The 26,518-nt window shown below is 44.4% G+C and overlaps 1 protein-coding gene across 14 annotated transcripts in view; it reads left to right on the top strand.

Annotated features, from left to right (window-relative positions):
- LOC102904751 (uncharacterized) overlaps positions 1 to 26,518 on the top strand; it is a 64,681-nt gene that overhangs the window by 32,596 nt on the left and 5,567 nt on the right. For 9 of the 14 annotated variants that reach the window (XM_076559058.1, XM_076559060.1, XM_076559065.1 and 6 more), the window contains 3 exons: positions 5,609 to 5,683; positions 25,724 to 25,850; positions 26,048 to 26,108. In XM_076559058.1, coding sequence (XP_076415173.1) covers positions 5,609 to 5,683; positions 25,724 to 25,850; positions 26,048 to 26,108 — 263 coding nt within the window. Of the gene's footprint in view, positions 1 to 5,608; positions 5,684 to 6,047; positions 13,031 to 25,723; positions 25,851 to 26,047; positions 26,109 to 26,518 lie in introns of those variants that run through there. The other 5 variants (XM_076559066.1, XM_076559069.1, XM_076559067.1 and 2 more) reach the window with 4 other exon arrangements.

Genomic DNA, 26,518 nt, shown 5'->3' on the forward strand with positions numbered 1-26,518 from the left:
TCACCTCTTGGTCCAATCAGAGCTGGCAGAGTCTGTGTCTACTGAGTCTTAATAAGAAGAAGGTAGTTTGAGGCAGGGACTGTTTAAGTTGCTGAAATATTTTGTCAACTCAATGTTTAGCCATGCCAGGCCGTAAACTTGTGTTGTTCCTGCCTCACCCTTCCATGTGGTGGGATTCCAGGTGTGTACCACCACTCTCAGCTAAAAATTCATGTGGGAAATTAGCAATTTGAGTCTGCTTTCTTTTAAACAGTAATATAACTAAAGGTGTATCAATTATTTTGTTTGTTTGTTTGTTTGTTTGTTTTTCGAGACAGGGTTTCTCTGTGTAGCTTTGCGCCTTTCCTGGAACTCACTTGGTAGCCCAGGCTGGCCTCGAACTCCCGAGTGCTGGGATTAAAGGCGTGCGCCACCACCGCCTGGCCTCAATTATTGTTTTTAAAAGTCAACTTTTGGTGTCATTAATATTTTCTTATTCCTTATTATGTGGCTTTCATCTCTAATCTTTACTAGTCTTTCTAAGCCCTATCTTTCCATGCATTACTCCTTTTGCTTTCATTTTATGTGTGTTTTGTTTGTTTAGGTTGGAGGTGGGACTTATGAGAGCCAGGTGTATTGAAGGCTTCCTCAGAGGCCCTGATGAAATCACCAAAGGAACACTATTTTTGTGTCCTGCCTTAAGGCAGATGTGGCAAGGTCTGGTCAGGTACTAGAGGGAGCATCTTGAGTGAGTCAAGTTCCCTTGACTCTTCAGCCTGAGAATCTGTTGTTATTAGTCTCATGGTCACTGTGAGCTCCGCCTGAGGTATCCTGTGTTCTTCTTGCCAACACTGCTAATTTATCTTTCTGCTGGACTGTCCCATTCTATACCTACAATTAGCATATAGGACCTGTAGATCTTAATGAACCTTCCAAATGCTGGCAAGATAGGCCAGTGCTACTACAGAAGGCTGGTAAAGTGTTATTGTTTTGACTACCAATGTGCAGCTGAGAGATGTGTTGAATCCTAGGTGTGCCATATTGAAATTGCTGATGCCTGATGAATATCAATTAGGTGTTTTAAATTTGACCTGGATAAGTTGGGTATCCTTTCAACCCTGAGGCAGGGGGATTGTTCCACTGCACATTGAATAATGGTCTGTGTATGCACAGTGCCTAGGGAGAGTAGAGGGAAGTGCCTTCTGAGTGCAGGAAGACTGTAGGGCCACGTTTTTGAGCTCAGACACAAGTTTTACTGCAATGCCAATTTCTGCAGTTCTGGGATAATTCCATGTCTGGAGTGGCAGCACTCTGTCCCTAAGAGAGCTGTTCCTATCATTCAGACCTCACTAGCCAACCAGGACCTCAAGTTAGACCTGCTAGGCAGACCCAACATCCAGAGTGGGGGAAGGCACTTCTGGTCTGCAATGCGGCAAGCTAGGAGGTCCAGGGGCTGAGGAAGGTTCTGGTGCTCTTGTGTGTTTACCTGTGATCTGTTGCAAAGAGCTGTGAGGAGAGCTGGGTGAGCTCTAATCCAAGAAATGGTGAGCAAGGACAGCTGTCCCCACAAGGGGAGGAGTGGCGGGAGCCTGTATGAGGTTCGCTGGAGTTAGGTGTGCTGATGGGAACCTGTGGCCACACTGTTTGGTCCCCCGAGGTCCCTGAAACTCCTAGGTGAAAGAGGAACCTCTGAATGACTTAGTTGCACTGTTGAGCTTTGCAGAGCATGAGGAGCTGGAGCTCTTAAGTGGAAACATCCTTGTTGCGGACATAAACATGCAGTGAGCCTCAGCTTCTTTTACTGTCACCATGGAAGGCCAGTTTGCTAACTCAGCACCCTAGTTCCTGGATTTTGGGGGTTGGTCACTGCATTGGCGAGATGGCAAGCCTTGAAGTTGGTGATCATGTTTACAATTTTTTGTTGTGCATCTCTGATTTTTATTCCCAACTGTCTAACCAAGTCCTGCACTTTCTGTGTTCCCTTATGAGAAGATTGGTGGATCTTGAGCAGACTCTCCCAGATGGTCAGGCAGGATGATTGTACTGTCTGCAGTCCCCCACCACCCGTCTAGACAGAGTCATAGGGAGGGTCTTGATCCAGGTAAGGTCTTCCTTACTATACCCAGCATGTTTGGGTAGATTGGGTGCCTGGGGTCCACCAGTACATGTGCAAAGACTGTATCAGTCTGGAGTGCCACCTGCCAGGTGGTTTTGTCAGCCAGATTGTTGCCCCTGGGGATAGGTCCATCCCCTTTCTGGTGCCCTGGGCAATGGATGATAGCCAGTGTCTTGGGTAACCATAGGGCTTTTAGGAGGGCCAGGATCTTGTCTTTATTTTTGATAGTTTTTCCTTCTGTGGTTAGTAGTCCCCTTTCTTTGTATATTGCCCCAGGGACATGTGCTGTGACAAAAGCATACTGACTGTCAATATAGACATTAACCTTCCACCCTTGCCCCAGTTCTAATGCCTTAGTTAGGTCTATCAGCTCCGCCCACTGGGCAGACATCCCAGTTAGCATTGGCTCCACCCATATCACTTCCTCTGCAGTGGTGACTGCCGCCCCCAATACCTCCAGCCATCTTGTGCGGAGCTGCTGCCGTCAATACCAGGCCACTTCTGCTTGGGCAATGGGGTGTCCTGTAAGTCTGGCCTTACACTATGTGCCTGGGCCAGGATCCTGGAGCAGTTGTGCAGCGGTGCTTCCAGGTCAGGATCAGGCAGTGGAGTAGCTGGATTCAGAGTTGAGGGCACCTGGAAAGTTATTCTGGTGGGGTTAAGCAAGAAAGCCCAACAATGAGTCATTCGGGCATTACTCGGCTATCAGTCGGGGAGGGGGCTTGCTTGGGAACTCCCTCAAGAGCATGGGGTGTTGGTTATGGTGAGACTTTGTCCCAAGATCAGCTTGTCAGCATCCTTGATCAGTTGGGCCACGGTCGCTATTATGCGGAGGCAGGGTGGCCATCTGGCTGCCACAGGATCCAGTTTCTTTGACAGATAGGCTACAGGCTGTTGCCAGGGGCCAAGTGTTTGCATTAGGACTCCCTTGGCTATCCCTTTGTGTGGTGTGATGCCCTTTTTGGCCTCTAGGGGAATGGGGTACTGACGAACCTTGACTGGGTCTGCCCCCAACTTAATTTCCACATAGTTGGGGGGTGGGGACAATGCATCGCCAGCCCCAATCCCGCTGTTTCGGCCCAGGCTGATGGGAAGTCCAGTAGCCATTTCCCCAGCTGGGTGTCAGGCTCAGTGGCTACCTGATGCAGCCTGTACTCTTCAGTCAAATTTCTGGTCACCAGTACAGGAATGGGGTTTCCCTTTTTATTAAGCAATTTAGCTCTTTCATTAGAGAAATATATCTGGGCTTTCATTTTGGTCAGTAAATCATGGCCTAACAAGGGGTATGGGCATTCTGGAATTACCAGGAATAAGTGGTTTACCTGGCCTGTTCCCAAGTCCACAGTTCTTTGGGTAGTCCATGAATAAGGTTTGACTCTGGTGGCACCCTGAAGCCAAGTCTTTTTGTCTGTCATGGGTCCATCAGCCCTCAGTAGCAGAGAGTTCTGAGCTCCCATGTCCACCATTAAGTTAATTGGTCTCCCCTCCACTTTTAGTGTTAACCTGGGCTCGGGGAGGGGGCCAAACCCTGTCTCCCCCTAATCACTGTCCATATCCTGCTGGCTAAGGACTATAGTATTGTCCCTAACTGCCTTTGGGGGGGGGCATTCTCTGGCCCAGTGCCCTTCCTCTTTACAGTTCGCGCATTGTTTTTTTCCCAGCTGGGGCCTTTGTTACCTCTCGGCTTTGTATCCTCCCTCCTCTCCAGCTGCCAGGCGCCGCAGTCGCCCGCCCGAGGTGCTCTTTCAGTTGTGCAGTAGCAGCCAGCAGCTCACTAGTGAGGTGCCGATTCTTGTGTCGCTCACTTTTGATTTTCTTTTCCTCTTCACTATCCCGTCCGTTATCCACTTTCTCAGCCACCCCTACTAAATCCCTAATGCTTTTTTTCTTCGAGGCGTTCCAGCCACTGTAGCTTTCTCTTGATGTCTGGAGCTGACTGGTTAATAAAGCCAGGGTCATTGCAGTGGCATTTTCCTGGGTCTCAGAATCATAAGGCGTATACCTTCTTAAGGCCTCCTGGAGGTGCTCCAGGAACAATGCTGGGCTTTCATCTGCTCCCTGTCTAACATCTTAGACCCTACTCAAATTTGCAGGCCACCTTGTGGCTGCTTTGAGACCTGCCAGCAGAGTGTGGTGATAGAGCAGGAGGATTCAGACCTGTTGTAGTCCCACACCGGGCAAATCAGGGGGAAAGCCGCATCTTTGAGAGTCCGGTTAGCTGTGGGCTCTCCAGTAGGGCCTTAGTCTGTATCCAGTCTCTCTCCTCTGTCATGAAGAGGACCTGCAAAAACTGCCTATAGTCATCCCACATGGGAAGGTGAGTGAAGAGAATTGTTTCAAAGAGGCTAATCAGCTCCTTGGGATTTTCAGAGAAGGGTGCCTTTTGGGCTCTCCAGTTGTAAAGCTCACTAGTGTCAAAGGGCCAGTAGTAGTGTGATTGATTCCCATCCTGGTTGGGAGGTCCTGCTACCCTAAGAGGAAAGACTGTTGTGCCAGGATCAGGGGTATCTCTCCTACAACTGTGGGTCCCAAAAACTGGTCCCTCTCTTGCCCCAGGGGCTGGAGCATTCGGAGCCAGAGGAGGAGGAGCCAGCTGGATTTGCAGGGGGGCTGGTAGTGGGATGGCTGCACCAGGATTGGGGGCAGAAGGGGGGATGGAAAGATCTCTTCCTCTGTGTTGCCTCCTTGAAGGACCTCCGGTTTAGGAGCTGAAGGGGCCTTGGTGGCTAAGTCTTTCTCAGGAGCAGCCAGGACTTTAACCTGTTGGGGCAAGAATGGTTTAATCCAGGAAGGGGGGTCCTCTACCAGGTCCCTCTAGTCCACTATGTAGGGCACTTGGTTGGGGTACCCCACTCATGGTCTGAAGACAGTCTCCTCCACTGCCCCAGTAAGGGCCAGGGCCAGCCGACATTGAGTGCCAGCTCTTTCAACCTACAATAGGTGACAAGTTTAGACTTTTAAATCAGAATCAAAAGATTACGAGCGCTTGTGTTTATATCTCGGTAATGAGTTAAGACTAAGTCCAGAAAAGAAGTTGTCTGTCCCATAGTGTTCGTCATGGTTAGAAACACAAATACAGAGAAACAGACACCAAGGAGACCAAAGGCACAAGAGAAAAGCTTGCACTAACAAGACTGAAAGCAGGGTGTTAAATGGAGTGATGGCTTGCTGTCATGTGGGAGCGACCCACGTGTGCGTCCAAATGCCATCCAGACAAACAGATGTGGGGCTCTCTGTCCCCACTATTGAATGTCTTCCAGCCCCTTGTGATCATGGTTCTCTGGCGTGTCTGCCCTTAACTGTTCCTGACCACAATTACTGACTTAGGTGCGCACGAAACTAAACACAGACAGACAGACAGGGCAGACAAGCAGACACTTACCAGCTGGTCAGAGGCCCTCTGGTCTGGAACCCATGGGGTCATGAGGGTTCCTAGCCAACACACCAAATGTTATGCCCATGTTGCGAATCTCCCAGAGACCACTAGTCACACAAGGGTCTTTTTATTTTCAGGTTCGAACCCGACCACTACCCTGTGCTCCAATGCAGCAGATGGAGAGAAATGTGGCAGCAGCATCAGGCTCACAGGTAGGAGAGTTTTTAAAGGGAAAACCACCAGCTGGGAATTACATGCCTTGGCATTTTGGGATTGGATGAAGGGATATGGGGCAGGGCGATTTTTTGAAACTATTGGTCTAGACTTTTGGTGTGAAACCACATTTGAAACTATTGGGTTAGACTTTTGGAAGGAAACCCTATTTGAAACTAATTGGCTGCTTCTAGGGTATCGGTTTCATTGTCACAGCACATTCCTGAGATTCTTCCTGGAACTGAGTACAGCCCGCAGTCACCAGGCAGTCTAAAATGGTGGCCCTTCCCCAAGATGGAGTCTGTAAAGTCAGTTCTAGGCCTTCATATTGCCTTCACAAACCTCTTTCATTTGCCTCTTAAGGGGTTTGATGAAGCCCTGAAGCTTTTCTCTGTGATGATATTGGAGCCTGAGCAATGGATGTCACCTGATGTCAGTCTTCTAGAGCAGGCAGATGCACTGATCACACAGTAGTTGTAAGTAGTCCTCACAGAAGTGGGTCAAGACTTGATTGTGCTTCCCATCGCTGGGCCTGGTCTCCTGCCTCTTGCTTTTGCTCTTGCTCTTCCTGCTATGGAGTTCCTGGGTAATCCCAACCATCCTTCCAAGCTGGGCATTGCTTCTTGGAAGTTCCCTTCTTGGAACTGCTGTCAACAGACAGGACAGTAGAGCTTGCCTTGTGGATCTGTCCCTAAGTCCTTGATACAGGACTGACTGAAGTTGTGTGCACATTGGATGGTGACTTGGTCTGTCAGCTCATCCAGACACAAGGGGAATTTGTCCTCTGCCTGGAGACTTTCCAAGGTCACCACCAGTGCCATTTGGCTGGGAATGAAGCCCATCTGGACCCAGGTAGGCTTCTTTCTGAGGATTGTCTCTGGGTACTCAGCAGGAACAAACAGACTCAATTGCCCTATAGTTTTCACAGTTCCTCCTGGAAACAGCTGTGGTCCCACTGATGTCTCTTGTGTTTCCCTCAGTGATGGAAGCCTTGAGGCCTTTGAGATTTTAGACTCTAATTCCATTGTCAACAAGGTCCTTTGCATGGGCCCACAGCCAGTGACAGCTCAGGTGGACAGCTACTGTTCTGGACTCTGGCAACTCACAGTTGGGTTGAATAAAAATAAATTTCTTAAAAAAGTTTACTTTGGATGTTTACACTCAATGCCCAACTCCAGTCAAACTCAGAGCAGCATCACATGTCCCTGTCTGTTGTTCCCAAGCCTGTAATGTGGAGCCATAATTCCTCTGCCTATTTGCCTGCCCCCACAGCAGGACTGGGGGAAGGAGAGAACCCCAAGGCAGACTGACAATAAACAAGGCAGAGCACAGACTTGATTAAATTTCTCTGTAACTCTTGATTCCCCTGCTTCCGCCTGCCAAGAGCTGAAATTAAATGGCTGGGATTACAGGAGTCCTGCTGGGGATCAATCCCAGGGCCACAAGCATGCTATGCAAGCACTCTACAAACCGAGCTCGGTCCCTAGCCCATAGTTGGTTTTGTTTTTTGTTGTTTTGTTTTGCTTAGTTTTAATTCTTGGTTTTCGTTTTTGTTTTCAAGACAGTGTCACTATGTAACTCCAGCTGTCTTGAAACTCGCTCTGTAGAAGGGGCTGGCCTCAAACTCACAGAGATCCACCTGCCTCTGCATCCCAAGTGCTGGGATTAAAGCATGCACCATTAGGCTCAGTTTGGATCTCAGTTTGCCGGAGTTTCGTACTGTAGCCAAGGATGACCCGGGACTCCCCATGAATACAGACAGCCCAGGATTGCATGAAATTTGAAGCAGTGCCCTTTGTTTCAGCCTCCTACGTGCTGGGATTAAATCCACATACTGCTGGGTGGGTCTTTTGTTTTAAGGATGCTAGAGATGAACCACTGAGCCTTGCTTGGGCTAAGCAGGAGTTACATCAAGGATCTAGTTGTATCCCAACCACCAGCCATACTTTGGATTCAGGTAAATAAGGATAATCTTGCCATAACCTTTCACCTTTCTTTTCTTTTTCTTAATAAAAAAATCTGCACACTAAATCTGATTTTCATTTTTCATGTTTGTTACTTTATAATTAAATGTGCCACAGAATACCTTATAAAGTAAAAACCCAGAAAAGAGATAACCCTTAATACACAAATAAAAATGAACCCCTGCATGGTTTGATGAGGCACATCTTTAATCTTAGGTAGAGATGGAGGCAAAGACATCCTACTCAAGGTCATCTTTAGAGACACAGCTGATTTTGAGGCCAGCCTAGAAACCCAATCTGAAAACACAAACCTATTCATAAGGTAAAGGTGCCAAGCCTGATGATCTGATTTCAGTCCCAGGGACCCACATTTTGTCCTGTGATTGACACACCCACATTATGATACATGTGTATACAGGCACACATATACATGCATGGAAAATAAATGTTAATAAAAATTGAAGAAACAGAACAAACTTTCATTGTTCTCTTATTCCGTCCCTCCCCTAGTTTGACCGTCCCATTCCCTCAGGTTCTCATCCCCATCCTGTCCCCTCCACTATCCACCCATCCCTAGTTTACTCATGGAGATCTCCTCTGTTTCCCCTTCCCAAGGTGATCTGTATGTCCCTCTTAGGGTCCAGGGAGACATTATGGAGTAAGGGAAAAACCTGGTGCTAGGGAAATTCCCAGGAATCCACAAGTATGATCCCAAATTAGACTACTAGCAATATTGGTGAGGGTGCCTGAACTGGCCTACCCTGGTAAGCAGATTGGTTAATACCCTAACTGTCATCATAGAGCCTTCATCCAGTATCTGGTGAAAGCAGATGCAGAAATCCACAACCAAGCACCAGGCCAAGCTCTGGGAGTCCAGGGCAAGAGAGAGAAGAGGGATTATATGATCAAGGGAGGTCATGGATGGGGAAATCTACAGAGACAACTGAACCAAGCTCATAGGAATTCACAAACATTGAACTGACAGCTGTGGAACCTGCATGGGACTGGATTAGACCCGCTGCATATGGGAGATAGTTGTGTAGCTGGGTCTGTCTGAGTGGCCCCTGGCAGTGTGATCAGAATCCATCCTGGAACCTTAGCTGGTTTTCTGGATCCCATTACCTATGATCAGACACTTTGCTCAGCTTTGATGCAGCGGGGATGGGCTTGGTCCTGCCTCAACTGAATGTACCAGGCTTAGCACCCCCCCCCCCACAATGGGAGAACTTACCCTTTTGGAAGAGGGGATGAAGGATGAAGTGGCGGGGGGAGTGGGAGGAGGGATGAAAGGAGATTTGTGGTTGGTATGTAAAATGAATAAAAAAATTAAAAGAAAAAGGAACAGAACAAACAAGTTTACAAAATTATTTTCTGTGTTTACTGCTTTTCTTAATTTTTTTCCCCTTTAGACAGAGTCTTACTAACTCTTGGATACTTACCTAGAACTTGCTATATAGACCAGGTTGGCACTTGCTTCTCCAGTGTTGATATTAAAATGCATCTCAAAATGCTCAGTGTTAGTTTTTACTATTAAAATGCACTACCTAGATGATGTAACTAGGCAGAGAAAAAATGTAATGCTAATATCAGCTTTTTACTGAACTTGAGACCAACCTCAACTAGTTGAGACCTGTCCCCCCCCCAAACATAAACAGCTGTGTTTGTTGATGTACAAGTGTGATATCAGGACTCAGGAAGCAGAGGCAGAAGGAACTGAATAAGTTCAGCCTACTGTTTACATAGACTTCTTCACCAGCTAGGCCTACATAAGGTGATTTTGTCCCCAACACCAAAACAACAAAAGATGTCATAACTCATAAAAATGAATATCTACAAGTGGACTTGCAAGTGTATGCAATACTTAAGACACCAAGCATGGAAAATAGGGTGCTTAAGATGTAGGGGAGGGGTAGAGCACTTGACCTAGCATTTAAAAAACTCTGGGTCCCATTGTAGCACCTCAGAAAAATATCTTCTATGAGATAGACTCCTTCTATGTTGCCAATGATGCCCTGCCCCTTTCTATGTAGCCCAGGCTAGTCTAGATGCTTGGATTTCAGGCATGTGCCACCTAGAAATCTTCATATATTGTTTAAAAAAAATCTCCTAAAGAGTCTGGGAAAAGATTTCATAAATAAACAGAAGTACTAACAGCAGAATGTATTTACACTCCTCTTGCCTCAGGAGTTCAATCCAGCAGAACATAGGCTCTGTCAGCTCCTTTCTGTTCTCCCCCACTTCAGAGTTCCATTTAATTCAGTTCAGGTGAATCATCCATGTGCTGGCTGGTTTTATGTCAACGTGACACAAGTCATCTGAGAGGAGGGTGCCTCAATTGAGAAAATGCCTCTATAGGATTAGGTTTCAGGCAAGACTGCATGTGATTTTTAAATTAGTGATTGATAGGGAGGGCTTACCCCATTGTGGATGGTGCCATCCATGGGCTGATAGTCCTGAGTGCTGTAAGAAGCAGGCTGAGAAAGCCATGGGGAGCAAGCCAGTAAGCAGCACCCTCCATGGCCTGTGCATCACACTTCTTGCCTCAAACCCTGTTTGAGTTCCTGTCATGACTTCCTTCAATGATGGACTATGTTATGGAAGTGTAAGCCAAAGAAATCCTTTCTTACCCAATTGCTTTTGGTCATGGTGCTTATTACAGCCATAGGAACCTTAAGATAATCAGACACCCCCTTTTTGTTCAAACAAAACAAAACCATCTTTGGTGTCCAGATCTGTTTCTTCACTATCCAAATAGTAGGAGCATATCCCATCTCACAGTCAGATTAAGCAGTCAGTTCAAGGCATGATTTCTGATAGGCCTTAGTTCAACATTTGTTGTTGCTTATTTCTTGACTCTTTTTGGGGGGCCCCACCACCCAGCTACCAAATAAATTCACACATGGAGACTTATTCTTACATATGAATGTCCAGCCTTAGCTTGGCTTAGTTTCTTGCCAGCTTTCCTTAACTTAAATTATCCCATCTACCTTTTGCTTCTGGGCTTTTCCCATTCTCTTACTTCTGTAAATCTTACTCTTACTCCATGGCTTGCTGGTTGTATAGCTGGGTGGCTGGCCCCTGATGTCCTTCCCTTCTCTGGCTCCTAGCTTTTTTCTCTCCTCCAAAATTTCTCCCTCTATATATTCTTTCTGCCTGCCAGCCTTTCGTATCCTTTCCTTGACTTGCTATTGGACAGTTCTTTATTAGACGATCAGGTGTTATACACAGGCATAGTAACACAGCTTCACAGAATTAAACAAATGCAACATAAACAAAAGTAACACACCTTAAAATAATATTCTACAACAAACATTTCTTGTCCTGGCATGGTCACACAGGCCTGAAATGTCAATACTTTGTAGGCTGAGACAGGAAGATCATGAGCTTGAACTCAGCTTGGCTATATGGCAAAAGATAGTCTCGAGAATAAATGGATAAATACATATTAGCTGGATCTGTTTTTTGGTGAGTTAGTTTTTGGTATTCCGTGGGTTGTGTGACCTTGAACAAGCTACTAGCCTCTACAGGCCTTAGCCTGCTCTTTGTAGACTACTAGAACAGTTACACTCAGGAAAATGAAGAATCAAGAGTATTCAGGTACTGTGGACATTAGCACCATATCAAGACTCTGATCCCACCTCTGTCTCTCTTACTTGCTTTGAACAGAAACCAAGCCTCAGTGTAACATCCTGGAAGAGGGCTCCAGCCTCACTTCACATCATTTCCGAGTGCTGAACCCAAATAGTCAATAATCCTCTGACTCCTGAGGATATTTTAAGCAAGGATTGAGATACCAAAAGCCACGATAAATGAGTAAAATTCAAAAGGTTGGAACTGTTCAAATTCCCTGGAGAGGCAGATTTCTTCTGTGACACAGAGAAGCCTTGGGAAACCAGGCTCCACCTCCCATGTCACCCCAGAATTCCTGTTTACATTGAGTAATTGGTCCTGAGCCTTGGACTTTCAACACACATTCATATAAAAGATGCCCAAGTAGAGAGGACCCCACCGAGACGAGAACTTTCTGGGAGTGGGAAGGGGTGAGGTGCAGGGAAGAGAGATGCTAGGGGTGAGTTTTCTTCTGTGAATTCTTGTAGCCCAGGCTAACCTAGATGTTGTGTTCTCCCTGTTTCAACTCCTAGGATTACAAGCATGTTATACACACAATGCTGGGAATCAAGCTGTGGGCTTCTTATATGTACATGCCCCTAGGAAAGCCCTTTAGCAAACAAGCTACATCCTACATCCCTACTCCCCTTTAAGAAATATAAGTGTTGTATGCCTTTAATCTCAGCACTCAGGAGGCACCGGCAGATGGACCCCTGAGTTCTAGGATAGCCAGTTTATACAGTGAGTTCCAGTACATCAGGGCTGCACAGCAAAATTCTGTCTCAAAAAAGAAAGAAAGGAAAGAAGGAAAACAGAAAGACTTAAGTGCTAAAGCCAAGCATGGTGGTCTACACCTTCAATCCCAACCCTCAGGAGGGAGGAATAGACAGACAGATCTCTATGTGGTCAAGGCTTCAGGCCATCCAGAGCTACATAGTGAGACCATCTCCCCAAATAAACAGGAAATGTAAGTGACAATAGTAAATCAGTATTTAGAAGTTACTTTTGTAGAGGTCACTGAATCTTCCTTTGAGTGCACTAGGTATGTAAATGAAGGAAAAAGGCTGCCTGTAGCTAGAGTTTTCCTGCCTTGCCCACAGTCAGGACAAATCTTTGTCACCTGCCAGTCCCACAGCCACTCAGACCCAACCAAGTAAACACAGAGACTTATCTTGCTTACAAACTGTATGGCCGTGGCAGGCTTCTTACTAACTGTTCTTATAGCTTAAATTAATCCATTTCCACAAATGCCACACATTGCCACATGGCTTGTGGCTTACTGGCATCTTCACATGCTGATTGTCCTGGCAGAGGCTGGCAGTGACTCTTTCTGCCTTCCTGTTCTTTCTTTTCTCCTCTCTGTTAGTCCCGCCTATACTTCCTGCCTAGCCACGGGCCAATCAGTGTTTTATTTATTGACCAGTCAGAGCAACACATTTGCCATACAGAACATCCCACAGCAGCTGCCATCTCAGTATGCCCTGGGCCATTTTCTTTGGCTCAGGGCATAGGTATAAGTCATTACCCTAAACCTGGAGTCTCCTTGGTTCGAGGGAGAACATAACTTCCCATGACTCAGCCCCTACAATCCCCTACCCCATACCTACATACACCAGATGGGAACAGTTACCTTCATTGATGTCAGGCTGCACCCTTGAGCTTGAGTGATCATTTTCCAAGGGCCAGCTTGATCCCCTCAAGAATGACAGTGATGAGGACTTGTGACCCCATTTCAGAACCAAGACAGATTGACCAGCCAGACACACCGCAACCAGGGGCAGTTAATTGTGCGAGCCTGCACGCTATCATCCCAGTGCTTTCTCTACTGCAACCTGGAGCTCACACCAGGTTCGCTTGCCGAGCCACCACTTTGCCAACTCGTATATGCCCAGACTTGTGTAATGAAGTTATTACATATCAGTAGCTGAGGGGTGATCTTGAGATCTGGATTCTTCATCCATTCCAGGGGCTGGAGATAAAGCCTTGAGCAACCACACCTGGGTTCATTCTCCATCCCTATTCTTCACCTTTCCTGGTCTCTCATTTGTATATGGTGGACCCTTAGTAGAGCCTACTTTCCTGGGCCTACCTAGGTCAGGCTTTTCTTCTGAAAACCTTGGTAAGAACAGCTGACCATTTCTCTCTAGCTGGGTTACTTCCTAGCAGACAGGCTGTTTGCCCCTGTGTGCTGGAGGTGTCTTGTTTGCACCTGTGGCTGACATCTCCACAGTCACAATTCCAAAACTAAATCAAGGGTCTCAAGACTGCATCTGATCCCCCTCACTCCTCCCCACACTTGAACCCCCCATGTGCGCCTCCCCCCACCTCCTCCTCCTCAAGTGGTTTCTATTTCAATCAGTGGAGCTGTATTGGCTTCTCTGCTCTAGCAGCACTACTTAGCTGTTAGACATCTCTCCTTCACTTGAAGGTCCAGGGGGTCCTTCCACACTGCATTCTTCTATAAGGAAGCCTGGGTTGCCTAACTGACCTTTTGTCCCTCAGCCTCAGTATCACTTCTGTCACGGATAATGTAACTGTGGAAAGTGTATTTGTCTTCATTCAGGTTATACTGAAGCATAAGCAGGGCACTGAGCTCACTGGCCCCAGCAGACCTTATGAAGGAAGGAGACCTTAAGGTGCAGGGACAGGAAGAGCTACCTTTTAGAAAGGTCAAGTGGCAGCTGACAGAAGCAGGACTGTATAGACATTCTGGAGAAATCCTGAAAATGTCCAAGGAACTGATTGATTTGAGCAATTTCTATGGTGTAGCAGAGAGTTTTCTGTGTTGTGTGACTGTTTAATAAATAATGTTGATTCAGAAGTCTCCTGATGCATGCATCTAGGACCAGTAGTTTGGGAGCCTGAGGCAGGAGGGCTGCCAGAGCCTCCAGCACTGACCTCCCTCCCTCTTTTCCCTGCTGGAAAGCACAGTCCTCCTGCATTGTGACAGGCACTAGGGCACATATATGGTGGGGTCTGAGGACAAATTTTCTGAGGTTGTTCTTTATTTCCACTTTCACATGTATACCAGTGTTCAAAATCAGGTCCTTTGGCTTATATTGGTATGACAAATAACTTTATTTTGGCCTGCTAGTCCAAATCACTGGCCCACTGCTTTATTTTTAAAAGAGGCTTTATCTTTCAGAGATATACTTTGAATTATCTTTGTAGCCCAAGCTGGCCAGGAACTACTTTACACACTTAGCCCAGCCTGATCTTGAATTTAGTTTTCCCGCCTCAGCCTCCAAGTACTGAGATTGCAGATCACTTTTTTTTTTTTTTTTTTTTTTGGTTTTTTTGAGACTGGGTTTCTCTGTGTAGCTTTGCGCCTTTCCTGGAACTTACTTGGTAGTCCAGGCTGGCCTCAAACTCGCAGAGATCCGCCTGCCTCTGCCTCCCGAGTGCTGGGATTAAAGGCGTGAGCCACCACCGCCCGGCTTGCAGATCACTTTTAAGACAGAATTCTACAAATGCACAAAGTTCTCTCTCTATTACACCAAGCCCCCCCCCCTTTTTAAAACCTTTCTGCTATGTATCCTAAGATAACTCGGTAATCAAAATCCTTTAGCCTCAGCCTAAGGAATGTTGAAATTATAACGATGAGTCATTGTGGCAGGACAGACATTGTATTTACCAGTAGAAAGAAAGATCCTGATCTCCATGACTGAACAGTGGGAGCTGAATATATGTGTTGTGATGATATGATGGTTAACAGGACTGATTTTGGAGAAAATTAGTCTCCCCCGTCCAGTCTGCAGTTTGTATGGGTAGGTGGGTCTAATGTCTTCCAGGCTGACCTAGAACTTCATGTCTTCTAGGATGACATGCCAATCTCCCTGCTTCCATTTATCAGTTGCTGAAATAATAGGCATGCACCATCACAGATGTTTTATGTAGTATTAGTAATTGAATCCAGTGTTTGTCTCATGCTACAAGCACTCTGCCAAATAAGCTACACCTTCAGTCCTTGAAGCACAGTTTATCTACATATTCTTCAGACACTAGATATGATTTCCCTCACACCATCAGTTCTCTTGACACAGGCTATCTGTTTGTAATTTAATCCCCTTCTGACATTAGCTGGAAAAAGTTAGATCCCACAAAGTAAAGAGTTCAGACTCAGAGGAGCCCTCACTTGGATATCCATTATATATCCATGCCTTCCACACTGATCAATCAGCTATTAATCAACTGTGGGTTTTGGTGACCTTCTCCTCCTGCATAACTTTTAAGACAGCTCACAGTGGTTACTGTAGCAGTGGTGTGACTTGCCTTAACTAGGAAATCACTTTACTTACATTTACAGGTCTTGGTGGCTGTATCTTCTTCATAAATACATCTTTCCTTTTTTAAACACAAAAATCTACACTTTACACAAAACATCAAAGGTGGGCTTGAAGCTCAGCAGGTCGAGTGTTGGCTTAGCATTGTACCAGCCCTTGATTTGGTCCTTTGTGTAGCATACACTGGGTCAACAGCTACAATGCCAGTACTTAGGAGGCTGAAACAATGAGGTGACAAATTATAGGCCAGTATGGACTACACTAAGAGAACTTGTCATATGTATGTGATATATATATACATATATATCACAACATCAACTAACCAAATACATTCAAATGTTTGTGAACATCGTTGACCACAGAGGGAGCTTGAGGCCATCATGAGATACATGACACCTTGTCTCGTAATTGAATAAATAAAGAATTAATTAATATATAAAAAGGTTGAAATATTAATGTTATGATGATACTGAAATACTGGGCCCAGTGATGTTTTGTGTTCTCAAATATTACTGTGCAACATTAAAACTAATATTGAAATGTTTCATCATACAACATTCCATCATGCGCCATAGGGTTGCCTTATCAAAATTCTAAATATATCTACACAGTATTTACAAGAAAGAGTAATATTTATACACTATCTAGATGGTATAAACACACACAACTAGACAGTGGTTTCTAACATGAGTGTTGCACCCAGCACGAACACCAAAATATCTGCATGTTATAGATGAACTGGATTTCTGTTTTCTTGAGTATTTCAGTTACTAGATGCCTTGAATGAAACAGATGATCATTAAGCTGAATTCTAAGGTAGAGTTAAAGGAATGTTGTTGCAGGATATTTTTTTTTAATTTTATTTATTTTATTTTACAATACCATTCAGTTCTACGTATCAGCCACGGGTTCCCCTATTCTCCCCCCTCCCACACCCTCCCCTTACCCCCAGCTCACCCCCCATTCCCACCTCCTCCAGGGCAAATCCTCCCCCGGGGACTGCGATCAACCTGGTAGACCCAGTCCAGGCAGGTCCAGTCCCCTCCTCCCAGACTGAGCCAAGTGTCCCTGCATAAGCTCCAGGTTTCAAACAGCCAACTCATGCAATGAGCACAGGACCCGGTCCCACTGCCTGGATGCCTCCCAAACTGATCAAGCCAATCAACTGTCTCACCTATTCAGAGGGCCTGATCCAGCTGGGGACCCCTCAGCCTTTGGTTCATAGTTCATGTGTTTCCATTCATTTGGCTATTTTTTTTTCAAAAATTGAATAAAACCGAAATTTATTATAAGCCACAGTTGTCCTAGGAAACCTCCATGCTATATATATAGCCTTCATGGTTCTATGGGTTGTGGTCTGATTGTTCTTTATTTTATATCCAGAATCCACTTATGAGTGAGTACATACCATGATTGTCTTTCTGGGTTTGGGTTACCTCACTCAGGATGATTTTTTCTAGTTCCATCCATTTGTTGCAGGATATTTGATCATACTGTGATCCCTGAGATCTCGTTATTTACTGGAAAAATCTGTTTCTAGTTGTGGTGTGTCTCAGCCCTAGCACACACCTTTAATCCTAGAGATTTGGGCTTGAATATTGTAAACAGGATTCGAGTCCCATGTTGGGTGTTTAATGTTGCTTTTATCCAGATCTCAGCCATTCAATTTTATCAATAAAGACTCAGAAGCCAGATGCAGGGGTGAAAGCCTCCTAGCTCACAGAGGCAGAGAAAGTATCCAGCTGACCTTCCTCTTCAGTTGACATCTCAGAAAATACTTCTTCCTCCTCTGCCAGCTCAAACAACTCTCCTTTTTAACCTCATGCCCCTTCTTTCCACTTCCTGTGTGTCTCTCTCCATCCTATTGACTCCTTTTTACTCTCTATTTTTTTCTAAATAATCCTATGTTCACTTCCTATCAACTGGTTGCTTGCTCTGCCTCTTGACCTATGATTGACTTTATTTAATCCTGATTAAAATAAGCAGAAATCTCTTGGATTAAAGGTGTGTGCTAGAGCTGAGCCACAACTAGAAACATATTTTTCCAGTAAATAACTCAATCTTGGGGTTCACAGTGTGACCAAATATCCTGCAGCAGAGGCATGGAGCATACCTTATATGTCAACAATGGAGAACTGAACTGGGGCAGGATTCTTACCAAGTTCGAGGGAATGGGTGGCTTTCCTTGTGAGAATCTAGATACATTTTATTTTTTAAATATTTGTTTACTAGCTTGTATGGGAAAGAGTATGCCCATGTCATGGTCCCCATGTGGAACCCAGAGAACAACTTATATGAGTTGGTTCTTTCTTTCCACTATGTGGGTCCTGGGAATCAAACAAAGTCAGAATTCCCAGCCATCAGGACGCTGTATTGGAAGATCAAGTCTGAGGACAGCAAGCCCATGATTTTTAAACCACCTTTATACATACATTTTCAGTTCCTTCACTTTACTGGGCCTTCACACCCTATTAATATCCTTAATTCTCCTAGTCTACAATTTCAGGCTAAGTTCAATCTTAGTTTATTCTTTTTTTTCCATTTCAATAGTGTACTAAGATCTGTCTTAATGATTTTTCCCAGAGTTTGGCTTTACGTTTGACACTTTCCAACTCCCAATCAACTCTATATGGTTATAGTTTTCCAAACACAAATCTAATCCTGGCATCTTCCGGATTTCGACCTTGAAATGGCTTTTCATGACTCTAAGATTTTAAGACAGTGGGTACCAGCATCACCCTCACAGTTCAGGTTTTCCTGTGGCCATTTTTGGTTAAGACTACTAGAGTGTCAAGGTCACTGCATAAATTCTTGTCTTACAGCCCAGCATTTCTAACAATCCCTTTAATTTCAGCACTCTGGAGGCAGAGGCAGGCAGAGTCCTCTGAGTTCTGGGTCACCCAGGCTGTATGCTGAGTTTCAAGCCAGCAAGAATACATACCCAGTGTGTTACTGTCTCAACCACACAACCAACCAACCAACAATAAAGGCACATGTGATTGGATAGGCTGGGCCAATGAGATGGCTCAGTTAGTGAAAGGGTTTTCAGGTGTATGAAGCACATGACCACCTGAATTTGATCGCCCAAGCCCACATAAAACTGGTAAGGAGAGACTCCACAATGTTATCCTTTAATCCCCCAAAGCACTATGGCATGCCCATGCTCCAACTACACACCTCACAGAAGCTCCATAATCAAGTGTTTAAACATGTGACAGGCTGGTCTAGCATTGCTTCTGTAGCTCAGGCAGGGCTTACATTGAGTTGCAATGTGTGCCTCTGTACCTCAAATCTAGATGTGATCATGTGTTTCTTTTCTTATGATCTTAAATTTTATTTATGTTATGGATATTTTCCCTACATATACGTGTGTGCAGCATGTGCATGCAAGGCCCTGAAGAAGCTAGAAGAGGGTGTCAGGTCCTTAGGGACTGCAGATACAAGTGGTTTTGAGCTGCTATTTGAATGCAAGGAATTGATATTTGCTCCTCTTCAAGAACAGGCAGTGCTGTGAACCCAGTGAACCATATCTCCAGCCCTTTATTCAGAGACTTAATACTATTTTTTTTTTATTCCCAACAGCCAAAACATTCCCTTTCAGGTTGGTTTAAAGATCGTTTCTACTGGGGATGAAAAGATGTCTTTGCAGTTAAAAGCACTGGTGGTTTTTTCCAGAGGATTGTGTTTAATTCCCAGACTCTACATGGTGGCCATCAACTGTCTGCCATTTCAGTCCCAGGAGTTCTAATAAGCCTCTTCTGGCTTGCAAGGACACTTCACAGATGTGGAGGACAGACATACATGCAGGCAAAGTACCCATACATGTATAATAATGTTAAAAAACAAACCAGTTCTTTCTACCACTCACTACTTTGTATTCCCAGTTGTTAAAGAATCAGATCTAGGAGCACAGCAGGGCTGGGAAAAGGATCAAGGTATCATTTTACCTGCTGCACAAGAAAGACCCCTTAGTGGTTTACTTGGAAAGCCTTCAGGAAATGGTAGCCCGTCCTGAGTTTTAACCATCCAGAAGACAGAGGCTGTAATACAGTGCAGCATGATTATGATTCCTGGTGGTAATCTCAGGACTGCAGGCTGGTGTCTTTCAGATGGAAGGCATGCAGGCAAATGCTCTGGTACCTGTCCCACATGTATACTACATGACAGTAGGAGGTTGGCCATGGATGGTTGTCATACACCCAGCACTTGTGTGGAGATCCCAGTAGCATAGGTAAGTCTTGCAGGACAGCAGTGTGGAGGATTCATGTGACACTCGACACCTTTCCTTGGGGGAATGCCACTGCCCAGTGGCTTTTGAGATTCCAGATTCTCAGAGGTGAGAAGTGCCCACAATAAACTGTTCCTGTCACAAATGTGGTCAGGAATGAGCTGATGACAGTAGAGCAGACTCAGTCTTCAGTCTGGATGCCGTGTAAGCACTGCCTGAGCAGGCCTGAGACAATGTCCACACGCAGAGGCAGGCCTTGGTGCATCCCGCTAAGGGGTTGATTGAGCAGCCCCTATATTAAAATTATTCACTTGATTACAAATTTCTTTGCTTTTTGTCTTTCTTTTAGTTTTTTTCTTTACCAACTTAGAGTAGAGTTAGTTTTTTAATGCAAAAGAAAGTGCCCCGGAGGTAAGTATTTTCATGAAGAACTCTTCATTTGTTTCCACTTCCCCTGAGGAAGGTGTGCAGAGAGAACTTAATGTTAGCTATGAGTCCTTTGCTTGCTACTGCCGTCCTGGCATAGAGATGAAAGGAGTTCCATGGTAGTCAGTTTTTGTACTACTACATAGCTAGCTTTTTGGCTGTATTTTTTTTTATTTTTGGTGCATTTTTGTTATTGTTATTTTGAGTTTTCAAGATTCTGAATTTGGGCCTTTGCCATGTGCATGAACACACATGTCAAAGTAGATGTGTGGAGCCCAGGACAAGTTGGAGGAGTGAATTCCTTCCTGAATATCAACCTCAGGTTCTCAGAATTGATTGCAAGTGTCTTTTTCCTTTAACTTTTATTGATTCTTCTCAGATTTCACATCATGCATCTTGATCCCACTGATCTCCCCATCCCCCAGCATCTGCCTTTGCAACCTTCCCCATAAAACAAAACAAAATTTAAAAGAAAAATCAAGAACTAAACAAAGGAAACAAAACAAAAACAGAAGAAAAAACAACCAAACCAAAACAAACAAAAAGAAATCTCATTATGGAAGCTGTAGTGTGGCCTGTTGAGCCACACAATTTACCCTTAGTCTTCACCTGCAAGTGTTCCTTGCCATGGGTCATTGGTCTCTTTTGAGGCTTCTGGCTTCTGCTACACCATTGATAATGGACTCTCACTGGAACTCCTCTTGGATATCTGGTTGTTATTCTATGTCATGGGGATCCTACAGTTTTGTATCTGTTGGTTTGTCCCCATCACCTGTTGCAACAGTTCATTGATGAGGTGGATGTTGGGGTGAGCCAACACAGAGCCCTGCTTCTGGGCTTGGGTGATGGTAGCTTGGCTGATCAGTCCACCAGCTTTCCCCAACTGTCACCACCTGGGTGAACTCTCCAGCACAGCCTCAGCTCACCCAGAGCAGCCTGCAGCAAGGATCGAGGCCAGTTCTCTTCCAGGCCCTCGAGTCTGGCTTCTCCACCAGCTTCACACCACCAGCACCAGCTCCACTGTCTTACCCAGGCAAGGTGCAGCACTCCCCTCCCCCCCATTATTGTAAGGGGGAACATGGGGAGGGGAGTCATCTCTCCTACTTTCATGCCCTCAGGGATGGCTCACCTGCATCCCCCCCACAACAGGGTTAGCTCTAGTGTGCTGCCCTGGCAGGGTGCAGGGTCCACTCTTCTGTATGTTAAAGCTGGTAAGGAGGAGGGATAGTTCTCCCACTCTTCATGACCCTGGGGCCAGATCTATCACCTGATGCAGGTAGCAAGGGGTGGGAGAAGAAGGGCATCTTATCCTCACCCATGCTACCTCACTGCAGACAGAGGAAAGGGGGCATTCAATTCTGCCCTTCTCACACCCTCAGGGACAGGTCACCTGGGTCTCCGACAACAGGGTCTGCTCTAGTGTGCTGCCCAAGTGAGATGCACACCTATGGTGAGAGGTGAGGGCATCTTTCCTATTGCAGAGGGTGGGGCAGCTCTCCTGCTTCAGTATCCAGCAAGGGGCAGGTCAGCTATCCCAGGGCCACTGAGGGGCAGGGCCAGCTCAGCATGGCCCTCAGATTTCAACAAACTTGGTTCCTGTGACCCCCCCCCCACTATGGTAACAGAGGCCATGGACATCAACACAGACTCCAGCCACAGCAGGATCACAGACCCAGGCATGGCCCATGGCAGCAGCTGGGGCCTGGGCATCAGCATGGCCCTGGTGGCAGCACAGGCTACCCAGATCCGTATGGCCCTCAGACACCAGCACAGTCTCAGGTGGCTGACCAGACCCTGGGCATCTGCAGAGTCCTCAGCAGTAAAGGGGGTCATGGACATCAACTCAGACCCTGGGGTTGCAAGTGTCTTTACTCACTGAGCCTACCAGCTGGTTCCTCTCGTAGCACTCCTTTCTAATCCACCTATTTCAGTGTACTGGTTGAATATACTGAATGTAAAACTTGCATCAAGCCAGCTCAGACAGTGTTTAAACCTGAGTTTGGAGGCCTTGATTTTTTAAATTTCATCTTAGATGGGCTAGAGAATGTTATATTAAGAAATCCTTTAACCCAGCCAGAGGATCTGCTCCTCCCCCCACCTTTGGAGGAAATATTTTTATCCTTTTGTCTTACTTCTCCCTCTCTTCCTCTGTTTCCCTAAAAAAAAAAATCATCCACTGTTCCTTTAGAGTTCTTTCTACTTAGGTGATACTCCTGTCATGGTTTATATTTTCTCAATCTCCTCATGCACCTATCCTTGAATGCTTGGTCCCAATTTAGTGGAACTAATTGTGTAAAATTGGGAGCTATGCCCTTTTGGGAGTGAGTTAGTCTTGTTTATTAAGGTTTGGCACTGCAGGTGGGCCTTGAGGTTTCAAAAGACCAGTGAATGGCAAGTGTTTCCTTCTGGGCACCTGCCTGGGTATCCGGATGTAACTCTCAGTCCCGTGCCTGCCTGTCGGGATGTATCCTTTCAAGATGATAACGGATTAACCCTCTCTCACTCTAACCAATCCTCACATTAAAAGTGTTCCATTACAGGACTTGCCTTGGTCATAGTGCTTCTTCATAGCAATAAAACAGTCCCTAATATTTTTGCATATTATTTCTCTGCATTTGGTCTGCTTCCTGTGTAGTTGAATAAGAATAAATGAAAGAGTGATAGACTTACAAAATATTCAGTCTCTGGCATGATTATTACTGAAGGTTAATGCAGATCCATAGAGAAACATAGCCACAATAGGGGCAGAAATTAACAAAACCTGTTTATTTGGAAAGAAAAACAACATTAGGTAGATTTGGACTGCAGTCCTGTGCTGAAACATAGTCAGTAATTATCAGGGAGATTAAGGCCATTAAGGAGAAGTTTCCTACTTTTCTTTGGAAATACAGAAGAGGTATTGTAAGGGCACTATACCACCCAGCAAAGTGTTTAAATATGAAAGGAAAAGTCAAAGTGATTCCTAGTCCCAGAGGCTACTTTATACAAAACTTTCTGCTGCTCTATACTGGAGCCAAGTCAGTTCCAAGCTAGAACACCATTGGTGGTATCATCTGTGTGGTACTTTTTTAAAAGAAGAAAGATGCAAAATTTAAAGGTCATGAAGTCTTCCTCTATGGTTCAGCACTGTTGTAGCCATCTGTTTGGCAGAGCCATTGATTCACTGGTGAGACCGTCAGACTGCACTGCATAAAGCCATGAAAATGAAGCATGGGTTGCATTTTGAGGTCACAGTATGTTGAGATACCCAAGCTTTGAGATTATTGACATGAAAAACTGAATGTAGGAAGTGGAAGTCGGCAACAACAGAGATGTATGAAAAGTTTCAGTGAGAAAGAGCCAGCTACGCCCTTTGAAACTGAAGCTTCGAGTGTCTGACACAGAGCTGCAGGGTTTGGTGTTTGCCTTGCAGGTTTCAGGCTTGACTTGGTCCAAATTTGGCTAATTTCTGTGAAATGGAAATTTGTATTCTGTGCCATTGTGTGTTGGGAGTATATACTTTGTGTTTTCATTTTACAAAATAATACAGTCAAGAGATTGCCTTGAGTATCAGAAGAAACTTTAGACATTGAAACAGTGCTGGGACTGTTTTATAATATGGAGATCTTTGAAATTAGAATAAATGCATTTGCATTATGGGTTGACTGTGGTACTATCATGACCTGTGTCAAAATGTGGGTTGAATGAAAAAAAAATCTCCCAGAAATGATAATGTATTTGAGCATTTGTTTCTGGTTTGTGGCCTTCACTGGGGTGCTAATGGAACCCTTTGGAGGAGGAGCATTTCTGGAGGAAGTTGGTACCTGGGAAAGGACGTTGAATGTTTATACCTTCAACATACTTGTTTGTGTGTTTGAAACTGATCAGTCCCTTCCCTTCTCATATAGCCATGTCATCACCACTATCAGAGACACCATCCCTAAATAATGTAAGGTAAAATAGAAACCATTGCTTTTCCTTGGTAATCCATTTTTCTGGCCTGATATTTTTGTGTTTATATTTTTGGCTGATTGAATTGGATTTTTATTCATGTCAAGCATTTGCTCTTGTGCTAAGCCTTACCTTCATCATGTCTTCTGAACTTTGATAGAGGGTATTGTTAGTTATTTTGCGGTGATCTTACTCTGCGAGGAAATGTCACGAAACACAACAGAATCCGCTAATAAGAGTTTTATTAAGATGAAAGGGACAGAGAGTGCCCAGGCCTGTGGAAGACATGTGTGTAGAGGAGAAGAAGGAGCCAGGAATATGGTGCCGGCTTATAAAGGCTGGGTGGCGTAGGTGCATACACAGGTCGACGTAACTACTCCATGCATGTACGTAGATCACATGGCTACGTTGTGCACTTACATAACCATGCAAACTCACGGATCCTGGTCACACAAGACACCTTGACCCAGAAATGGCTATTTTGACCTGGAATTGGCTAGGCGGAAGTGTCCAGGTCCACCAGGCATATGCAAACACAGCCAACCATGGGGGCATGTTGTGAACCCATCAGGTATCATTTTTCAAACCAAGATGGCATGCATTCATGACGTTACTATTGATCTCCTGAATCACTGGATTGCAGGCATGTCACATTCTTCCTATGTTTGTGTATATGTTTTTGCTTTATTTAAAATTTTTGTAATATGTGTATGAATCTTTTGCCAATATATATGGAGTACACCACCTCTGTGCCTGCCATTTATTGAAATTAGTTGAGAGCATTGGATTCTTTTGAACTAGAGGTTTGAATGGTTGTGAGTCTCCAAGTGAGTGCTGATGATTGATTCAGGTCCTTTTCAAAAGCAACAGGTTTTCTTACCTGTTGGCCCATCTTTATAGACCTCATTGTTGTTGTTGCTGTTTTATTGTTTTACGATCAGCATTTACTTTACTGATGTTTTTGAGAACTCTTTGATCTGTCAGTCAGTAACTTCTTAAAAAAGCATTCTTTTGTAGGAATGTCATATTAGTCTTAGAGTTTAAATGGGGTCACTCCAGTTTTTTGATAGAAAATACAGAATTGGAGTGAATGTTTACCTTTTAGGAGGAATTTTGAGCAAGCCCCTGAGTGCTATCTATTTTTTGTTTGTTTTTGTGTTTGTGTGTTTGTTTGTTTGAGACAGGGTCTCACTATGTATACTTGGCTGTCCTGGAAATCACAGAGGTTCACCTGTCTCTTCTCCTGAGAAGCTTTGCAGCACCATACCCATATTGTCCATTATTTTTTGGAGTTAATAATTTTGATACAATCTTGTTTATCTACTCAATAGTGTTGCTCTGTTTGTATGTCTCTCTGTATAGGTTAATAGGCATTTCTCCTTCAATGACATATTCTGTTCAATTGGCATAGAAATGGAAGGTGTTATCCTACATTTATGTTTCCTTATAAAATGAGTTGATGACTGTATTTGAAATTCTGTCACATGGAATTAATATAATGACCATGCAGAATTATGGAAATATATTCTCAATGAAGTGTACATTTGCAATTCAGTCAGTCTCACCATTTCAATTATGAACATATATGGGACATTTTAGGATGCAGTGACCTATGAGGATGTGCATGTTAACTTCACTCCTGAAGAGTGGGCTTTGCTGGATTCTTCCCAAAAGAGTCTATACAAAGAAGTGATGCTGGAAACCTACCGGAACCTCACTTCTATAGGTAAGAATGTGAATTTTCCTTCACTTTTAAACTTAAGGTGCCAAGCCATTTTTGGAGACATGTTCTTCTGTGATTTTGACTGTGTAAGAGGAAGAATATATTAAATGAATCAGGCATTGTTCTAAGGTTCACTGAAAATATTAATTTCAATTTTGCACAATTTCCAGTAATATACATTTTCTGGCACTGTATTTTAGGTTACAAATGGGAAGACCTCAATATTGAAGAACATTGTCAAAGTTCTAGAAGACTTAAAAGGTAAATTTCATTTGCAAACTGATACATGTGCACCTCTGATGAAATTTTACTGTGCCCTGAAGTTTTAATGAAAAGTAGCAGTGTAAATAAGCACATATTTGTGATGATTATTAAATTCTCACAACAGCATATACCTCAGTGTCAGGTAGCTGATCAATGTTTACAAAATATTCCTTTAAGAAACAAGACAAGGAATCAACACTTTAACAGATGACACAGTTTTAATCATGGCCCCATGAGAACCATTTTGTAGAACTGCCCATCCACTTACTTTCACACGATTAAAGTATTGTAAAAGTCACACACATTGATTAGGGATTTAGTATATGTCCAAGACCTTTTCTAAGCAAATCGTCCATATTAAACCTATTGTTACTGATATACTTGTAGTGACTTACCATAGTTTATTG

The sequence above is a fragment of the Peromyscus maniculatus genome, chromosome 22 (assembly GCF_049852395.1).
Source record: "Peromyscus maniculatus bairdii isolate BWxNUB_F1_BW_parent chromosome 22, HU_Pman_BW_mat_3.1, whole genome shotgun sequence".
Taxonomy (NCBI): Eukaryota; Metazoa; Chordata; class Mammalia; order Rodentia; family Cricetidae; genus Peromyscus; species Peromyscus maniculatus.